This window comes from Tetrao urogallus (assembly GCF_951394365.1).
Source record: "Tetrao urogallus genome assembly, chromosome: 1".
Lineage (NCBI taxonomy): Eukaryota > Metazoa > Chordata > Aves > Galliformes > Phasianidae > Tetrao > Tetrao urogallus.
In genome coordinates, this window is record NC_136813.1 from 116,947,673 (window position 1) to 116,967,680 (window position 20,008).

The 20,008-nt window shown below is 40.0% G+C and overlaps 1 protein-coding gene across 1 annotated transcript; it reads right to left on the reverse strand.

The window, feature by feature from the left end:
* Window positions 1-13,014: 13,014 nt before the first annotated feature.
* FAM131B (family with sequence similarity 131 member B) lies at window positions 13,015-19,471 on the reverse strand (the record flags this gene model as incomplete). The annotated part of the gene is made up of 6 exons (XM_079541479.1): window positions 19,367-19,471; window positions 17,783-17,818; window positions 15,256-15,349; window positions 14,464-14,661; window positions 13,992-14,135; window positions 13,015-13,571 (listed from the first exon to the last, which is right to left on the reverse strand). The coding sequence occupies exons 1-6, from the start codon at window positions 19,418-19,420 to the stop codon at window positions 13,015-13,017; spliced, it is 1,083 nt and encodes a 360-aa protein (XP_079397605.1). The 5' UTR covers window positions 19,421-19,471.
* Window positions 19,472-20,008: the final 537 nt, after the last annotated feature.

Here is a 20,008-nt window from a genome sequence, read left to right on the forward strand (position 1 = left end):
CAACGGAAACTTGCTTTTCTCCTCGATAACCTGTGCAGTTGCTTAGAATTACTTATTTTGGGCAAAGTTTTGTGTCACACCAAGCTTGCCATTATCGCTCAAAGTGCTGATACAGTGTTCATCTTGTTCAGCATTTTCAACTCCAAGCACATGCTGAACTACATTTGGTACCCAACATACAAGGAAATACTCTGAAAAGTACATGATAGTTAAAGATCTCCATCAGAGCAGACATTTTTAGGAAATCACCACCAAACACACACATAGAAAAAGCCATTAAAAATTACCCTTTTGCCTCGTATTCTCAAAAAATGGAAACCAACTCTCATCTAATTGCCAGCTTACTGTTTTTCAGTTAATGAGTGCATGAACTTATTTATGAAATTCTTATCTACCAAAACTTGGAAGTCTTCCTTTTATGTGGCATTTAAATTTGAAAACAAAAGTCCTGTTTTTAAAGTCACATGTAAGTTAAAAATAAAGAAGGCAAGACTAATATGACAATGGATAAGGCTTTGGATAGTTATGACAAGGATAAGGTGCTTTGTCATGACTTAGATGAAGGAGAAATCACATATTGACAGATTAGTGGACAACCAAAAAAATATTCTTGAAAAAGAACCATGTAATTTTTTTTGGTTGACACATTATTTCAGAATTTTTTTTAAAAAAATTCTAGTTTGTTAATCCAACGGACAAAACCACTTAGTACAGACAGGAAGAGAGAGACAGACAGAATTAAGAGTACTTAAAAAATAACTCTGCATAAATACACACACACATACAGGTGATGCAAACACTGTACAGAAGTGTTTTGTACATGTTTTGTGGCCAGACAGTACAAGCCAGGACACTAACTAGCTGAGGAAGGAAAGATCATTACTTGCCAAATTAGTCCAATCTTAGTAAAGGTATAATTAAAATCATACGTTAAATATACTGTAACAACTAACACTGAGTTGTTCATGGCTACATAAACAAGGATCTGGGCACAACTCTCTTAACAACTTAGCACTGGATTAATTAATTAATATTAATAATTTATATTTCTGCATAAAAGCCATGACTGAATATTAGAGAAAAAGGACTTCTTATTTTAAGCCACATGATGCAAAATTTTAAGTTTTTATTTATGGAAAGCAAGCTTAAACTTGGCCTGGCTATAACTGCAAGTTTTCTTTGTGTCCCCTTCTCATAGAGGACAGTCAAACAGTCAACAAGTACAAAGACACAAATACACACACACACACACAGATATCACAGAATCACAAAATTGTATGAGTTGGAAGGGACCTCTGGGGATCAAGTCCAACCTTTCTGCTAACGTAGGTTTCCAGAGTATGTTGCATAGGAAAGTGTCCGGGCAGGCGCTGAATATCTCGAGAAGATTCCACAACCACTATGGGCAGCTTGATTCAGTGCTCTATTACCCTCAAAGTTAAGAAGGCCTTCCTCATATTTGTATGGAACTCCCTGTGTTGTAGTTTTTGCCCATTGCCCTTGTCCTGTCACTTAACACCACTGAAAAGAGCCCAGGCCAATGAGATCCTGATCTTTAGGTATTTATAAGCAGTAATGAAATCCCTTCAGTCTTCTCCACGCTGAAGAGTCCCACGTCTCCTAGCCTTTCTTCATATGGGAGATATTCCAGCCATCTTTGTGATCATCTGCTGGACTCTGTTCAGTAGTTCCTTATTTTTATTGAACTGAGGAGCCCAGAACTGGACACAGCACTCCAGATGTGGCCTCACCAGGGCACAGTAGAGGGGGACAATAACCTCCCTCAACCTGCTGGCCACTCTTTTGATGCATGTTTTGATGCACCTCAGGATACTGTTGGCCTTCTTGGCCAGAGTGGCACACTGCTGGCTCATCACTCCATCTCCCTTTCCAAATCCTGTGTTTGCAGTAGCAGACAGGTCTATAATTGGGTTGCCGAGTCAAATCTCCCCTCTTCAGCTTGTTGGAAGTCAGTAAGTCCTGATGCAGCCTCATTGTGCTAGGGACAATACTGTGAATATTCACTGGGATTAGCACGCTGACTAATGAAACCAGTCCTAGACAAACCTACTAGTGTGAGCACTGGGCTTTCAGATGTGCTTTTGCTCTTATCCAAGCAGTTTTGGTGTGCTGCTTGTGCAAACCTCTTGTACTCCATAGTAAAACTAGTTACTGAGACACATCCAGCCAACTTAAAAGACTGGACCTGATATAGAGAACAAAAGATGCTGAGGAAAAGTCCAGTAGCAAATTTATAAAATAAACAACTTAGAAGAAAATGCTTCTAGAGCATCTACATGAATTGCTTGCTTTATACAAACTGCAATCTAAAAGCTGTTATATCTGGGTGTTCAGTGAATAGTTATATATTTATTTTAAAGGACAGATTTTAAAATACAAAACCTACTTAAATGGTGGTAAGAATTAAAGTCACACATACTCAAATTAGAAACTTCACAATTATTCTGCACAGCAAAAAATGCAAAATACAGCAATAAGAAGCTTATGAGAAATATAGTTGTGAAAAAAAAAACTCCTTTTGCCACCCTCAGATTTCTATTGTGCACTTAAACAAATAGGCTTTGGGAAAAGAAAACAAAGAAAAAAGAAGGAAAAAAAAAGGGGGGTCTGGGGGGTGTGGAGGGGGAAGGATGTTGTGGAATGGTTGGATTATGACCAAATGTGTCACAGAATTTGATTTATTTAAACTGAAAAACTAAAACAAACAAACAAAAAAAACCTTCTGGCAGCTTGGAACCATGCCCACTACCCTGGGGAGCCTGCTCCAGGGCCTGGCCACTCTGGGCCAAACAAACCACAGCACCTTAGCTGCTTGTCCAGACCCTTCACCATCTTTATACCCCTTCTTTGAACACTCTCTAGTAGTTTTACTTCTTTCCTATATGGTGGTGCTCATATTTGCACACAGTGCTCAAGGTGAGGCTGCACACGAGCAGAGTGGGACAACCTCTTTCCTCACCTGGCTGGCAGTGCTGGGTCTGATGCACCCAAGGGTGTGGTTGGCTCTTTTAGCTGCCAGGGTACACTGCTGATTCAGATTCAACGTGCTGTCAGCTTCTTGACCGACAGTCTGTAAAGATAGCCAGGGTTGCTCCATCCTAGGTGCAGAATGCAGCACTTGCTCTCATCAACTTCATGTGGTTGGTGATTGCCCAGCTCTCCAGTTTGTTAAGGCCTCTCTACACTCAAGGGAGTCCATGCTCCTCCCTAATAGTATTATCTACAAAATTACTTAGTATTGCTTTGAGTCCTACATCCAAGTCACTTATGAAAGTATTAAAGAGCCCTGCAGAACTCCACTAGTGACTCAGACACCAGCCTGACATAACTTAATTTACAACAATCCTTTGAGACTGACCCGTCAGCGAGCTGTTCCATCTATCATACTATGTATTTGTCTATCTGTACACTGGACATGTTGTCCAGACGGATGCCATGAAAGATATTATCAAAAGCTTTGCTGAAATTCAAAAAGATTACATCAACTGGCTTCCCTTGGTCAACTAAGTGGGTAAGCTAGTCATAAAAAGGAAATTCAGTTCATTAAACAGCACTTTCCCCTTGTGAACCCATATTGGCTGTGACCAGTGACTACACTGTCTTCCAGGTGTTTCCAATAACTTTCAGAATAACCTTCTCTATAATTTTGCCAGGCACTGGAAGTGAGACCGACAGGCCTATAATTACCCAGGTACTCTTTATCGCTCTACTTGAATACTGAGACAATATATGCCAGCTTTCAGTTCACTGGGTACTCTCCAGATCCCCAAGATTGTTGAAAAATAATAGAGAGAGAGGTCACATTGACATTGGTGAGCTCCTGGAGTACCTTAGGATGAATCCCAGTGGGCCCCACAGGCTTATAGATATCCAGCCAGAGCAGCAAATCCTATTCAGGTTCAAGGTTGGATAGAAGTTTATCATGATCACAATCCTCCAACACAGGGCTCCAGCAGTCCCAGAGCCAAAGACTGAGGCAAAGATGGCATTAAACTTCTCTGCATCCCTATTTGTGAGGTGATCATCCTCACCAAGTAGCAGACTGGTTTTATCTCTGATACTCCTTTTGCTGTTAACTTATGGCACAGAAGCCACAAACTTTCTGAAGCACTATTCATGGAAAATACCCTCATAGCTGGCAAAATGCAGAGCCAGTGAGGTGTACAGCCCTTTTTATTTACTCTTTTCATTACTGACTTGGAAAATATATGAGATAACAGTAAGACAGTAAGATGTGAGAAACACAGAGCAAATTTGCCATCTAGTCTACAAAGAGGAATAAGAAGTGTGGATGAGACACTGGGACAGACACCACAGAGTGAAGATCATGCTGGGGCTCAGAAGCTAAATCCAGAGGATAAGTACTTAACTGAGGGATAAATCTAGACTTGTATGATGATAAAAGAGTTCTGATAGATGAAGCACTCAGTAGTTGCACATCATCTTTGTAGCATCATCTTAAATCAAGAAAACAATTTTCCTATATTTAAGGTACCATTTCTAAGCTCAGGAGACATGTTCTTTTTCCAGGGGCTCAAGTGCAATAACTGATTTCATTCAGTACTCTGCATTTAGATGACAATTTAGATGCCATTTGGAGGAAAAGAAAAAAGAAAAAAGAAAAAAAAAGGAAAAAAAGGAAAAAAAAAGGAAAAAAACCCCACAACAACAACCAAACAAAACACAGAAAGTAAATACTAGGATACTAGGGGACTTGCAGGACTGGAGGAAAAAAATATAAGGAGTTAAATTAAATCACAATTAACTAAATGAATATATTTATGCAGACACATATACCAAAAGATGGGTGCCTACTACCTATCTAGTAGGTAAAGGTACGTAAAATGGGAGGAAATTAATTTTAAACAGAAGACAGAAAGCAAAGATCACCTAAAAATTCCTTATTACAAAATAGAGTATGCCTTAAACGGGGCGTGTGACACTGCTCAGACCCTGAGAGAATCAATGGAAGAAACACAAGTAAATATCTTCATGTTGAAATAAGTATCTTGCATGTTTAGAACATAGAATTCTCATACAATCCACAAAGTGCTACTGAATTTGGCCTAACGTCTCAAAACCCTTTAAGAAGAGGCAGACAATACAAGAATACTGGCATTTCAGAAATGCTCCTTTCTCTCTGGATTAACCAATTCCCCCAACCTGCTATCAGACAGCAGTCTGAGAAGTGCCAATTTAAAAGTAAAATATGAAACCACAGTGTTGCTATTCATGATCAGTGCCTGTGCCACCCCAGAATCAGACACCTCTTTATGCCCCATCCTAACCCACTGCTGTGAAACTTCTGTCCAACTGCAGTAGGTGTGTCAGCATATCACTAATACCAGGACAAGACTTACACATCTCATGTGAAAAATGCCCTTACAGTGTAACAGGAAAACTCACTCTGCTAAACTAGAAGATCCTGTCAATGTGATTGTATCATCGTATTTGTCACAATGGCCAAGAATTTGTTTCAAGGTAACCACAGACACACATGAGATTTTAACCCTGTGTAGCAGAACATGCGATGTTGTTATATTCTCAGCGAGAAACAGTATATGATGGTCTACTCTAGGGAGTTTCTTCAAGCCATGTGGACTCTTTCCAAGGTTTTCCATCAGACAGTCTAATTGAGACCCACCCCTTTCCTGAGATCATCCTTCCTCAGACGCAACTCCCCTGTCCCACAGAAATAAAACACTTCCACCAGCCAGGATGGCAAGACCACATTCTGTTTAATAACAACTCCATAAAGGACTGTACATGCTATTTTGAGCTACCTCCCCTATGTGGTTGCTGCCACATACAGGCATGGAGGTGTATAATGCCATACAGTTTCCTAAGTCTATATGTAGTGTGTGTACATGTATGTATGTGTATGTATGTATTTGTATATGTATGTATTTATATATATATATATCTTCGTAGAAGTGTTATCTCATAAGTCACATTATCAAAACATGCGAAGTATATTCAACAAAACTTTTCAGGCAAACATGTTTTGGAGCTGGAAGACCAAAGGCAAATAAATCATCGTTAAGGGCTAGGTAGGGATGAAAGCTTACAATAGTGGACCTCTTCCTCTTTTCGTTTTACTTCCATTCATTCCATACTTTCCCACCAAACATTAATGCATCTCTGTAAACACTAATTTGAAAGAATACAAATAATCACCATGCAGCCTTCCCCTACAGAAAATGTGTACAGACTGGTCTTAAAATTGCTTTGCTGCAACTTCCATTGTCCCATATGCTCGTGATAAAGCAGTTTCAGAAACTAAGAATACAATAACTGGAGCCCCAAACCTTTACTTACTTTTAAACATGCTCCAGGAATGCATTCCCCGTGACACCCCAGAGTCCCATCAACCACCCTTGCATCTCCCAGATCCTCAGTCTGGACCCTCCTATATATGAAAACAGATAAATTATGTTCCCTGTGAAATTACTTCTGAGTTCCTACCATGTTGTCTAGGGATTCTCAGAGACCTCCAATAATCCACAATATCCACAAACCAGAGAAGAGAAAATGAAGTCAAACAAGAATATATGCCTGCGAAAGAGCTTTTGGCTTGCTACATTGCTCACATGCAATATCCAAAAAGAAGTGAAGTCCACCTGCATTTGCCCCATGGAAGCTCAGCAGAGCTTTAGAAAAGGGTTCCTAACCTTTTAACCTCCAACATATCACTGGAGTTCCATGCCTAATGAAAATGAATCCAGCAAATTAGTAAATATGTACTAGATGATTTTATCTCATTACAAGTAAATCTTCATTCACATATTCTTGTTTCCAACATGGAGAAAATCCATTTTAGATGTTTTTGTCTGACTAGCACGGACATTTGCTCCCTTAGGGAAAAGCAGAAACAAGACCAGCACATGCAAAACATCCCCAATAAAAACAGATAACATTCTTTTTACATAACGCTGCAACTCCTCTGTTCCTAGAAGATAGCAGCTACCACTACCATTCATCAGTACATAAGTTCTTTGACATCTGCACTGAGAGACTTCTTACTTGAACAAGTTTTCATAACTTTAAGAACCAAGTTTCCACAGTTTTAGTAAACATACTCTTTCTCAGAGTCCTGGACTGACTAATTTTTTCCAATTCCAGCATTGTGTATCTGCACTGACAAAACAAAACAAAACAAAACAAAACAAAAACCAACCCACCACCTTTTTCTCTTGGTCCATCTTATGGACCAACAACAGACATTTATAGAGCTTCTCTTGATTACCAAAGAGAAGATACCACTTTTTTTCCCTATTTTGGGGAAAAAAGTAAATAGACCCTTATGTTGTAATGCAGGTCTCCTGTGTCCATTTCTTAACATAATAACTATCTGTCCTCTTTCCCACCCCAGTTAATTCTTGCTCAGGCTTCTAGATGCATTCTGAGATGAAGAAAGACATTGCTCTGACACAGATGTCAAGTTTTACTCTTCTGTTCCTGCGCAGATTCACTACTATTTAGTCTGCTAAACAACTGTCATACAGAAGAGGCACCTGATGTTGACTTTGCAGCCTGCATTCATATTTGAGACTGTGCTTTAATGACTGTAGGCTGTGCTACACATACGTTTAGTTCTAATAGGCACTACTTTACTAACACGTTCCCTGTTTATTTTTTCCTTTCCCTGAGCCATGGCATAGCAATCTTTCCCTGTCAGATTACTACAGGGGAGCGGAATCAAATTCACAATGAATCTGTTACTTATATTTTTCTAGTTTTAAGCTGGTGTTGCTGATAATCTCGGTATTGGAATGGGTTTCATTTCTATTTCCTTTCTTGTTCTTCTTTTGGAGGAAAAAAAAAAAGAAAAAGAAAAAAAAAAAAGTCAAACAATTAGTTTAAGGGAAATGGTGATTTGTTTATAGAGTTGCCTGAACAACAAACAAGGGATATTCCATCCAGAAAAAAATAAGTTTCACCAAGTGAAACAATAAAAATTGCTGAAACTCTTTTTGTAATAGGGAACTGAGTTCATTTTCATTGGTGCCAGTTCCTGAGCAGCCAAATGAATGTTAATACTCATGCTTCTTAGGCAGCAGAAGCATACAGTTGTTGGAGAGGAAAGGCAGGAAGCATGACAGCTTCCTTTGGCAGCTTAGACTTGTCATGGAGATATAATTTCAAAATGGACTTTCACAGTTTACCTAACCTGATATAAATACCAGATGCTGAGAATAATGCTCATTCTCCATCTGCTCACAGCTGTTCCCTCTTCCCTTTTGCAGTAGAGTATAAAGGTTTGTTGTGGGGTCAGCTGTCTATCAGTATCTGCACAAGGGCTGTGGGAGGTGAGTACAATCAGGGCAGAGGGCTGCTTCCTTCACAGCATCTCACCGTTTTATCATCTTAAAAGTTATGGTTAAATTCTGTTCTTTGCTTCAACCTTACCATGAAAGATAATTTAAAGTCTTAAAGGGGTAAGAGAGAAAAGGGAAGTGGGTGACTTGTCAGCGGTTTCCCAGAAGTTGCTGACTTAGAAGCACAGAAACTGAAGAAGCAGATTGACTTCTCCATCCCAGAGTGTGAGGTAATGGGGTTGAAGAAAACTCAAAAAGCTTGTGAAGAGTGCTTAAAATGTGTCTATAAAGAAAAAATTATGTAAGCTTCTCTTGTATGGTTCTTGCCTTTAAGGTTTGGACCAAACAAGCAAAATTGTTGAGTCACTGTAATCCCAGGGCCCTGAATGGAAGGAACTCATCCTGTGAAACACAGCAGGGTCTGTAGATCTCATATGACTGAATTGGATGGGTGCAGTCCAGAGCTGCCTAAACAGGGGCACTCCATTGTATCTTAGGTAAAGTAAATAAGATCTGCCCTCCCTCTGAGTCATAAGACAACAGGAACAGGAGCACTAGCATTATGTCATTTCTGATGCCATCACTGAAAAGAAGCAAGGGGAACAATTAAGCAATAATCTGACATTCATCAAATTACATCAATGGTCATAAAGGGAAGATTAACAGCTGCTAGGAAGGTAGAGGCCCAAACCAATGACTTAGTAGTTCTAAGGTGCCTCGCTTTCCTAGCCACTTTCTTTGATCAAGGCTTTAGCATAGAATATTCATGTACCACTTAGTAATTCCCTACATCCCCCTCAACATGTAAGCGAGCCAGAAACTATGCCTTAGAGATGAAACATGCTCATCTCCGATGTTCTGAGGTAGTCACTTTTCATGCATTATTAGGGCAGCCCAAAGCTGCTGGTTCCAGCACTTGTTCCAAATCTTAATATAACAAATCTGCCAAGATTTTGCCAATCTGATGTTCTTATTTCTCCCCCATTCCATTTGCTGGGTATAAATAAAGGAGTGTAATTGATCAAAAATAAGCAACCCTGACGATAGATCAGGTATACTCAGCTTACATTTCCTTACTATTTTCAGCCTCACTGTTCAATATGCACTCTGAGTACTTGGCTGGACACTGTACAATTCATCCACCCTCACCAGGATAAAGAACTGGAAGCCAAATTTTGCTCACAGAGCACCTGTGCCTTCCATATGCTTCAATAGGTAACTATATAATGATGGCTTTTTTGGAAAATGTGCTTTAGGTTCCAGGTAACTCTCTCTGATAGAGGATACACACAAGCAGCAAGCCTATTAGATAAGAAAAGGCCAGGTTATACAAACCTTTCACTTGTATTCAAATCACCTTTCCAGTTCAGCTCTGGATGCTTACTCAAGTAGCAAGTGATTATGGGTGGCCTGCTATCTCCAGTCAAGTTCCTTTCAATTAGAGAAGCAGATACATTTATCATCTGGATTGTGGAGAGATTGTGAAAAATAGCCTTTTTCATCTTTCAGAAATAGGCTGGAATTTCATTCACAGAAAGTCATGACCTTTATGAAAAAACTTTATAGAGTGTCGTAAGCTTTGAAGTATTCACAGAGTACTCCTCAAACTCATTAGACTGCACAAAGAATGAGTCTATCTATACATTTCTAGAGATCAGGTTATGAAATTATACAGCATACATCCTATTCAACAGAGTCTAGAAAACTCTAGATAGGTTTTCCCTCACTATTGAAATCCACAGAATTTTCCGTAAGTCCAATTCTTGTTTTTTTCACATTTTTTCCTATGTAGATATTTCCCTGTCATTCCCTTGCATGGAGGAAAATGTACATCTTTTAGACACTGATTATATGCCTTATTAAATACCACAGTATAAAAAAAAAGAAAAAAGCCAAAGACAATATGACCCACTTGTCTCAGTCACATAGACAACAAGGAAAGACAATCTGAAGCTTCTGAAACACTGTGAACCATCCGTATTAGTTCTGGAGAGGCATATGAGAAAAAAGCAACAAGCCACTCAAATCTTCTCCCACAAAGAAACTTCCCAGACTATTCTGTTTCCCTGAAGGTTTGGGTTTTTTTTAGGAAGTAACAAAAGACTAACACTTCCTCATTTGTCCTCTGCTGAGGTACCCTTGGCACTTGCACTGTCCCCTGCTCTGGTTAGTGTGATTTCCTGGCCCTGATCTACAACTAGATCAAAGCCAGTTCAGGAAAATGAGCTAGCAGAGACCCTGAAAGAACTGTTAACAAGTGCTGCTGCCCAAGGGAAGTTAGCACTTGAATGTGTAAACATCTGCACAGAGAAATTGAAAGTCCATCATTCAGAAGAAGAGCTACTTCCTACGACAGATTAAGGAAAGCCCAAGGAAATCGACTAAAAAAAAGGGTCACAAAAGTTTTTATCTCTTACCTACACCAAATTATCAATCTTACTTAAAAATCCCAGAGGTCTTTTCCTTTAGAAGAACAACAGAGAGGGAAGACATGCTCTTGAAATGGTCAGGGCTGGAAAGACCTGGGAGTTCTTAGACTTCCCTCTTCATACAGCTGCCAATGTGAGAGAAAGCTGAGTGGGATAAAGTTTTACCTGAGAGTCCCATTTGTATTTTTCATAATTCCTGGACATAGGCTACTTTGCTTGCCAGGAGCTGTCTGACCTCTGACGTCTGATGATGCTATTTTGGTCACATTTCACTCTCCTTAGACATCCTTGATGAGTCTAAAGCTGAATCAGGAAGTGAGCACGTATCATTCTCCTGTAATCCAAAAATACAAGCCTGAAGAGGAGGCAAAGAATAGACAAACACTTGATGAACTGAACAGAGTAGGTATGAATCAGAGAAAGTAGGAAGTGATGCCCCTAGCACAGCATGGCAGCGTCCAGGCAAATTCCTCCCTCTAGCTCATCAGATCTAGTATCCCATCTAAACCCATGCTTTGCTGATGCTTCATTCCTAGAGATATTGCAATTAAAACTCAACATGTGTAATTTCCACTGTTCTGTTCAGCCCTCTAGCAAAATCAATAGCCTTGTACAATTTTTTTTTCTTTTATTTCTGTTCCCATTTGTTTCCTGGTGAAAGCTTAAGAGAAGACAGTTTTTTAGTTACCTTACGAAGTCCTTTCCTTCAAAAGGAGGTCCATAGAAACATAGTGAGGAACTGTGAGAGACCAAATTCCCACTAGTCAACAAACTGTAATTTTTTTAACATAAAAAAGAAAGAAAGAAAAAAAACAGAACCCAAAAAAATAGAAAAAACTTGTAAAATCAGCTTTCTCCACTCCTAAAAAAAGAGCAGAGATGGGGCAAAAGAAACAGACCAAGCTTTGACTGTTATTTACATTATCTGAAGGTAGGAAAACAAAAGAAAAAAATATATATAAGCAAGGAGAAGAAAGAAATAGGAAGAAACTTTGTCTCTAGCCCCTTTCCTCCGTCTGTGTTTGGCACTGCAGAAGGAGTGGCAGAAATGGGAAAGGTGCAGTATTTATAATAAGTAACGACGGGAGAACAGGCCTTCACCACTACTAACTGCTTTTTTAGGAACACTTAAACAGCAATATAAAAAGTTTTTTTTAAAAAAGCAACAACTGAAAATTCCAGCGTAAACTGGAAATCTGTGATCTCATTGCTGTACATGCTATTCCTGGATCTGCAGACTCTCTTGGTCTGCCAATGTTGCTGGCAAAGGAAAAGACATAAGGATGCTGCAGCAGCACCAAGATGGACATGTTCTCAAGCCCCCCACAAGAGTCAGCTCTTGGTGACTGACTCAGTAGCTGACAAAGTCCTTTCTACGTATTTGTCCTTTTCACGTATTTGGTGCCCAATGCCAAAAGGACACAGCATTCCTGCCAGCTCCTGGGAAGATAGAAATGTCAAAGAGAGAAACAAATAAATTAAAGACTACAAAGAAACCAAAACGTGAGTATCTCAGAGCAGGGTTAGATACATATCTGCACTCATTCCTCCATGCCACAGTACAGCCATGCACACGGAGCCAGGCCATCTGTACTGCAGCACAGCCCATGCCCATGGAGCGCAGTCTGTATCCACTGAGCCTACAATTTCATATCAAGGTGCTATTGAGGATCTGGTTACACAGTGAATCCTTCATCTCAGTACAGTCTGTATTGAATACAGCCTTATTCTCTGTAGCAGCCACAATCACTATACTAGTGCAATCTATATTTGTAAAGCCATATCTTCATTTTAAAACAGTCTATATTCATATATTCTATCAAAAACATCATGTCCACAAAGCAATATCCATTCTGCCAGAATGGATTCTAGCCACAAAGCCACTCCCTATATCAAGCCTATTGCATCAGCCATATCCCTATACCAGAAGAGTTTGAATCCAGAGCCAAGACTTTGTATTTAAAAGATTTAGAAATGATTTACCAATCCAGATCTCTCCAAGCACCTCAGGTGCATTGCTCAGAGCAATGAAAATTGAAAATATGTGTCCATTGTAGAGGGAAAGAAGAGGTCTTTGTGTGTCAATCACTTTGAGATTTTCCTCTTGTTTAAAAAAATAATTAAACATCAGAAACTGAAAGTGTGTCTGCTTGGAAGTATGGGGAGCTGGATAGAATAATCCCTGTCATTTCATTCCTTGCCACCCCACTCTTTTTTTAGCAGTGATGAGAATTTCACAAAAACCATCAGTTATTTGTTTCTCCCTCTTCCTCATCAAAAGACTGCACCCCAGAAGAGGTAACATCAGAGACTTTGCGGCTCAGCGCAGCATGTTCCATCTCCTCTCGAGGAGACAGTGATTCCAGGTCCCGGCATACTACATCATCTTCCTCTGGAGAGGGCTTCTTGTTTAGGAGAGGAGCCTTCTCCAGCCGTGGGTTCCCATTATCCTCAAGGTGGTCCTCCACGTAAGTGCTGGATTCAGCGCCACTCCCACCCTGCGCAGTCTGCAGAGGCCACACATGGACCAGCCCCGTGCTCTGGATGAAGTTTTGCTCCTGCTGCTGTTGCTGCAGCTGTTGCTGCAGCTGTTGCTGCTGGAGAAGGCTGCTCTGAATCAAAATACTTTCCTGAAGGTTTGTCTGCGATTCATCAAAATTCTGGCCTAAGTAGGAGCCAGTTGCAGGGGAAGCAATGAGGGACTGATCACTGGTCTCCCAGGCATCAGATGAACCTAAGCAATACATGCCCTGTGAGACGTAGGAATGAGGCCAGCTATCATACTGCGTCTGGGCCATGTGCTCTGCAGGAAAAGAAGGGAAACAACACATAGTCAGACAATGTAGACCAAGCTGGTTCATTCAGATAGCTTGGGTGTCTGTACATAGTACTGTATAGGGCAACAAGAATAAATCCTTTACTGGGGAGAAGAGCAAAGATGAAAGGCAGTTCTAAGCAGCAGGCATATGAACCTCATTACATCCACAAGAGACTGCAAGAGTTGGTGGCTTTCCAGTCATGCCCAACAAGCCAAAGAAATTGGGCTTTGGAGCCTCTCTGTTAATGTTAGATTCCTTGGATAGCAAACAGGTGATGGCTTTCTTTGATTTCAGCCCTGGAATTTGAGGCTACAGTACGAAAAAGGGCAAGTGGAAAGAGAGCAACACAATACCAAGACTGAAAGAGAGGTTTTTCAAGATTAGCAAGAGGTGCTGGAGCTCACCTTGGCTCTCCATTAGTTCCTGGTAATTCTCCGAGTAGTTGCCCGCTGGATTCTCCTGATTTGAGTTTACACTCACATCCTCACCATCCATGGAGGACCAGGCCATGAGAGTCGCCTCTGATATAGCAAATTGCTCCATCACTCCTGTGCCAAAGGAGACACGGACAGAGAGCAGAAATGTGTGAACATCTTCATCCCTTATCCCCTTTTTAACCGCATCTCCTGGTCCCACTGCTCCATCCTAGTTCTACTTCAGCAATGCCCATCACTCACAGTTGGCTCTTGCCCTCCCCACTTTGCATTCCACTGGGAATATTCTAATCACAGTCTCTCATCTCCATCTGCCATATGAACCACCCAGAGGTTCTCCTGAGTATGTTTATCAGGTTTCTGCACATTATTTCAGGGATTCTGCTCTGGAACATCTCAATTAACCCAATTCTCATGCAAAAAAAAAAATAATCAGAGCTACCTGCAAGGAACCGGGCCTCCTTTTCGCCATCACTCAGGTCTGAGTAGGCATCAGCATCTTTGCGTGCCGTCTCGTGCGTATGTTGCTGCTGCTGGCTGTTACCTTTACCCCAACCTTGCCATTCAATCATGTGAGCCACACGGCCTTGGCCCATAGCCGTTGGCTTTGTGACATGGTCCTTCATGCTGCGGGATATCCCTAAGGGACCAGACATTAGAAAACAAGGAAGGGCTATTACACAGTTCCAGAGCTGTCTGCCACGCTGTTTTTCTCTCTTGGAAGTGAGATTTCTCCTCTCCTTTCCTGACTAGGTTCAGGCCTTGGGTTGGGTGGGCTGGGATGTATCCCACCTTTCACTGTATCCCTCTCCAGGAGAGTTTCTCCACCTTTTCTTGGACTAGTTCTCAGGGGGGAAAGAGAAACCCCAAATATGAAAGGCCATTTCCTTCCTTGCCTAGAATCCATTTAGAACAGAGTTGAGCATGAGTGGTGAAACCTGGAAGTGAACAAACTAAGAAATAGAAAATGGGGTTAAACCCAAGACAGTTTGAGGGAATACAAATGAAGATGTCAGAGCTGGGGTGCATGGTGAGAAGCAAAATTTGCTCTTTGAAAGTGCAACAGCTAAGAGATTTATATATCTAGAACTGTGGTAGTGGAACTACTCTAAGGCCTAGAGTACGCATGAGTCAGAAGAGAGCAGTTGGGAAAGCAACAGGGAGCTATAGGAAGAGGCAGAAAGGCTTGTGGAGAGAAGCTGCCAAAGATAAACCCAAGTTTTAAGGACCTCACCAGAGAAAGATGATTTAGCCAAAGCCCCAATCCCATAAGCATTGGAGTTACGTTTCAGCTTGGGGAGGATGGAGGTTGTATCTTCCATGGAGAGCTGAAAAGAAAGAATATGAAGAAATGATATACAGGAAGGAGAAAATAAAGTGAATGGAAATCAGTTCAACAATTCAAGAAGGTATGGGAAAGATGAAGAGCAGAAGCAAGCAATAAAAAGACAACAAAACAGAGGATGGAAAAATTAGAGGCTATTTAACTAATATTAGATATTGCATAACTGTGGTACTGAATGAGGTAAGGCCAGTGGCAAAGGCAGAATCAGGCTGCGAGAAGCCTCCCTTTGGCTGCTTCCAATCCTCCATGGACATGCTGCCCTGTTCCAGCTCTTTATTTGAAAGGCAATGCATGGTTGATGGACAATTCAGGAAGCTTACAATGGAGAGCTGACAATGTGATAAACAAAACACACAAATATGCATCACATCACAGTTATTATTTCATGCACTGGTTTCAGTATTTACTTCTTCTTGTATACATAGTTTACATAGTCTTAAAAATGAATGTGACTTTATCAGTGTATTCTTCATTCATTCTAGTATAGAAATGAGATCTACAATTTTACTAAATTTCCTTTACTCTCTTCTCTGTGTTCATCATCAGTCTCTGAATAACAAATATCACAGAATGCAATCTCTCAAGATGAATCCAATAGTCTCCTCTAAAGATGCTGGGCATTGCATTTGAGATTATATTTTCATAAGGGCTAAACAAGCATTGCTTCTGCTCTTCATTTCAAGTCCATCATGTTCATACTGGGCATCCAAGCACAAATATATTCAAAAGTAGTGACCATGATGGGAAATTTTAAATCCTGACACAAAGCAACTATTCGGTCACAGGCACAGGCCTCAAGAAAACCAAGAGGTGCAGTAAGTAAGCAGTAAAGTACTTAGAGGCAAAGAAAAGTAAAGTAAAGATACTGAACTGCATATAATCTCTGCCAATTGCTAAGCTAAGAAAGGTAAGTTTCTCTGAAAAGTGAGTGTAAATGCAGTAGTTGAGGCATCCTGTAACTTTGCAGCCACACGTGTGTGTGTAACACATGAGCTGAAGCTATCAGGAAGTGAAGGAAGAAGAGTAAAAATTGAGAGGTGTAGTGGAGAACATAGTCCTTGTTTCATGATCCATCTCTTTTGATGGTAAAGCTGGTTAAAGAATGTCAGGCTATGCTAATTCTGGTCATTCCATCCTAGGTTCATTATCTGCCCATTTGTTTCAAAATGAGCCACCTCATGAAAATGAACTAGAATAGAAAGTATCTGCAGGTGGTCTCTACCACTCCAAGGCTGGACAGCTATGGCATGAAGGCAAGAATGAAAAAAAAGAGAGGGAAACTCATAAGCCAGCTTTGACATCAAGGTATACAGAATGTACGCAGAATTACACTGAGGAAGAGAAAGAGGCACTTTGAGAAATCAGACTGCCATGGATTCAGAGTGGGTTGGAAAAATCAGAAATTGCAAATAAGGAAATTGTCTTCTATTATCTTTAAGGAAACATGACTATGTGTACCTTGCTTTCAGCTAGGCAGAAGCGCAGTGAGGAAAAATCTGACAAATTTATTCTGGACAGTTACCGCAATGCACTGCAATTTTCCCACAAACATTTTCCCTAGCTGAGCCTAGGCAAAAGTCCCAAGCTATAAGTGCCACAGTGAATGAGCTGTCAGTAGAATGATGATTGGTTAAAAAACTACGTCCCCTCGTTATTAAGTGACAAATCACAGAAAACTTTTTAAACTTTTGAAAGCATCAGGATTTTGAAAATGCTTACACTACCAAAAATGCATCCCTAATTCTACCTTTCAAAGTATCAAACTATCAAAGCTAATCTATTTGAACACGTTTTTTAATCTACTAGAGCAGAATATTTTGGTAGCAATAATAAACACTATTCCCTTTTCAGGATGCTGGTTTTATATTGGTGGGGGAAAAAAAAAACATGTTTTTTTATGGTGTAGGTATTAAGAGCAACAGGGAACATATATTATTAAAATGTTTGCTTGTTTCTTCTTCTACTTGTTAACTGAAGTTAACTGGTTCTGACCGTTTCCCTCAGGGGACAGTAAAAATTGCCTTACTTCTGTATACAGCTGAAAATGATAAAATACACTTCCTACAAACTCCTGAAAAAGATCAAATGATGCTCTAATTAAAGACTATGGGTTTTTAAAACACGCTAGGTATACTTCCCTTTTTATCTAACAGCGTACAGAAATCTCACAAAGAGAACATCAGAAATGACACATATTTGTCTCAAAAGGAGAAAGGCAAGATAATGGCCAGATCTAAATACCCGCCAGACAGCAAAAGCAAACAAAATTTCAGCAGCATCCTGTGAATCTTAAACAACGCTCAGAATTTCAGTGGCAGTTAAGACTTTCAAAACATGTTTCCATGTCATGTTTCCATCATCACTGCCACTATATCCTATGACTAGAAATGTGAACAGTAGTATGGCACACACTCACATTGATACCATCCCAGGAGAAATCTGTCCGTGTTTGCTGAAGAAAGCAAAAAAGGACATCGTGTTAGTGAAACAAACAAGCTGCAAATTATCATGCACCTCTCTAGTAGTTAGTAATAATCAACAGCCTCTATTCTACCTGGGGAATTAAACAATGTGTCTTTCAATCTGGCTTCATTCATAGAATAGAATCATAGAATCGCTCAGGTTGGAAAAGACCTTAAAGATCACCAAGTCCAACCACAACCTAACCGTACTACCTTAACTTTAACAACCTGCTGCTAAATCACATCCCCGAGCACCACATCCAGACTAGTTCCTTGCTGTTGATTGTGGTGTCTGTAGTGCCATGGTGCTTGAAGATACCACAAGTAAATATGATGATAAAGAGTCTAAGGGAGAGAGAAATACAAACACCTTTTGCTAAGAGTCCCCTTCTAACTTCTTTGCTAAATAACGCAACACTGGCAACCTTGTGTGGGTGGTGCATCCCTCCGAGGCTAACACAAGGAGGAGCCACACTACCTATGTATTTTTAGCATAATATAACAAGTTACAGACTGATTTTCTCCCAAAATTATTTTCTCTTGTAATCTTTCAGTTTGTCCACTCTGATCCAGTTTTTATTTGCAAACCAGATCCATTTTCCTTACCAGTCAGTACAGTAGCAATTCATAGTGCATTTCCCTCAGCTGGGAGGGCTCACATCTCATCATCTTGGTTTTGTGATGTGAGCACGCAGGAAGATTTAGATGAATAAATTTTAGTCATAATAACTATTCCTACGAACATAAATGATCCATGAGATAGAGTTCATGTTCAATGAGTTATAGATCTGTGTTAAACTTCAACTGAGTTTTCCATACAAGGTTATGCCCCACAATTTCTATCAGGATTTCACAAAACTCCCAGTTTCTTAGAGCTGCGTTCCAAGATAGCAGTGTAATAAGGAAATAAAATACCTACATGCTGGCGCTTCATCAGATTATCTAAATTGTATGTTATTTATGAACATTATCTGTGATTTTCAAAATGTTATTTGTTTAAAACAGTTTAATATTTTTACTAATCATGAACCTGAACCTTACAGAGCTGAAAATTCAGGTACCTAAGTTGCACTAATTCAGAACAGGAAATGAATCAGACATTGAGGTACTAAATGGTAAATCAATTGGCAGTGAATTACTGGTGAATAAATTCCTAAATATCAAAATGGAGACAAACACATTTCTTCAAAACATGGTATGGCTGTAGAGCCATGGTGTTGGGCATTTTAGTAAATCCATCATTCAAGGAATGCAGACCTACAGGTTTGCCACAACTGCCACAGTTTTATTCATATTCTATCTACCCCAGTTGTCAGTGGTTAAAAGTACTTTCATTTGCAACTCTTACTCACTCTAGATAATCTATACAGAATGACTCAACTCTATTCTAAACAAACCAAACTGCATCCTTGGGTGTGTATTAACACTCTTGTCCTCTCCGAGATGATCCCAGTGATGCGCAGCACACATTTCTGAACACAGAAGGAACTGAAATTTTTCAGTCTCCTTGGATAAGTGTATCTGGGACAAGCACTCACCTCAGTAGAAGGACGATGGAAGCTGCTGCCATGTAGTGAACTGGTGCTGTCCATATTGATTTGGTCCACATCTTTCAGTCCCTTCCAGTCTACTGCAATCACCTCGTTTCCTGTGGGAACACATCAACTCAGGCTTCCAATTGTCTCTACAATGCATTTTAGCATTCTTAAGTCAAGTCAGTTTAGCATACAGGAGAATCACTGACCTTAAGACAACAGTAGCCTTAAACCAGACCTGATTTTAATCAGATCGCCTGTACATCATCAACTACTGCATTTCACACAAATGTCCTCATGTGAAGTCAAGTCATTTGTGTCGTTCTTAAGCAGAATGTAAGTTTGGCTAAACCATAGCTCCCCAAAATAAAAGAATCATGATGTCTGACTGAGAAATAACCAATTCTTTTTGATATCCTGTTTCATTATTAAGCTTTCGTCACTTAAAAAGGCGTTTCTCCTCTCTAGTTTGAATTGGTTTGGCTTCAGTTTAGAGGCGCTGTCCCTGCTTTGCCTTTCTCAGCAAGATTAAAGAGTTTTTTAATACCTGTCATTACATTTCAGAAAAGTTATTCATTCACTTGATTTTCTTCTTGATAAATTAAACAGACTGAGATCCTTAGGCTTCTTATTGTATAGCATCTT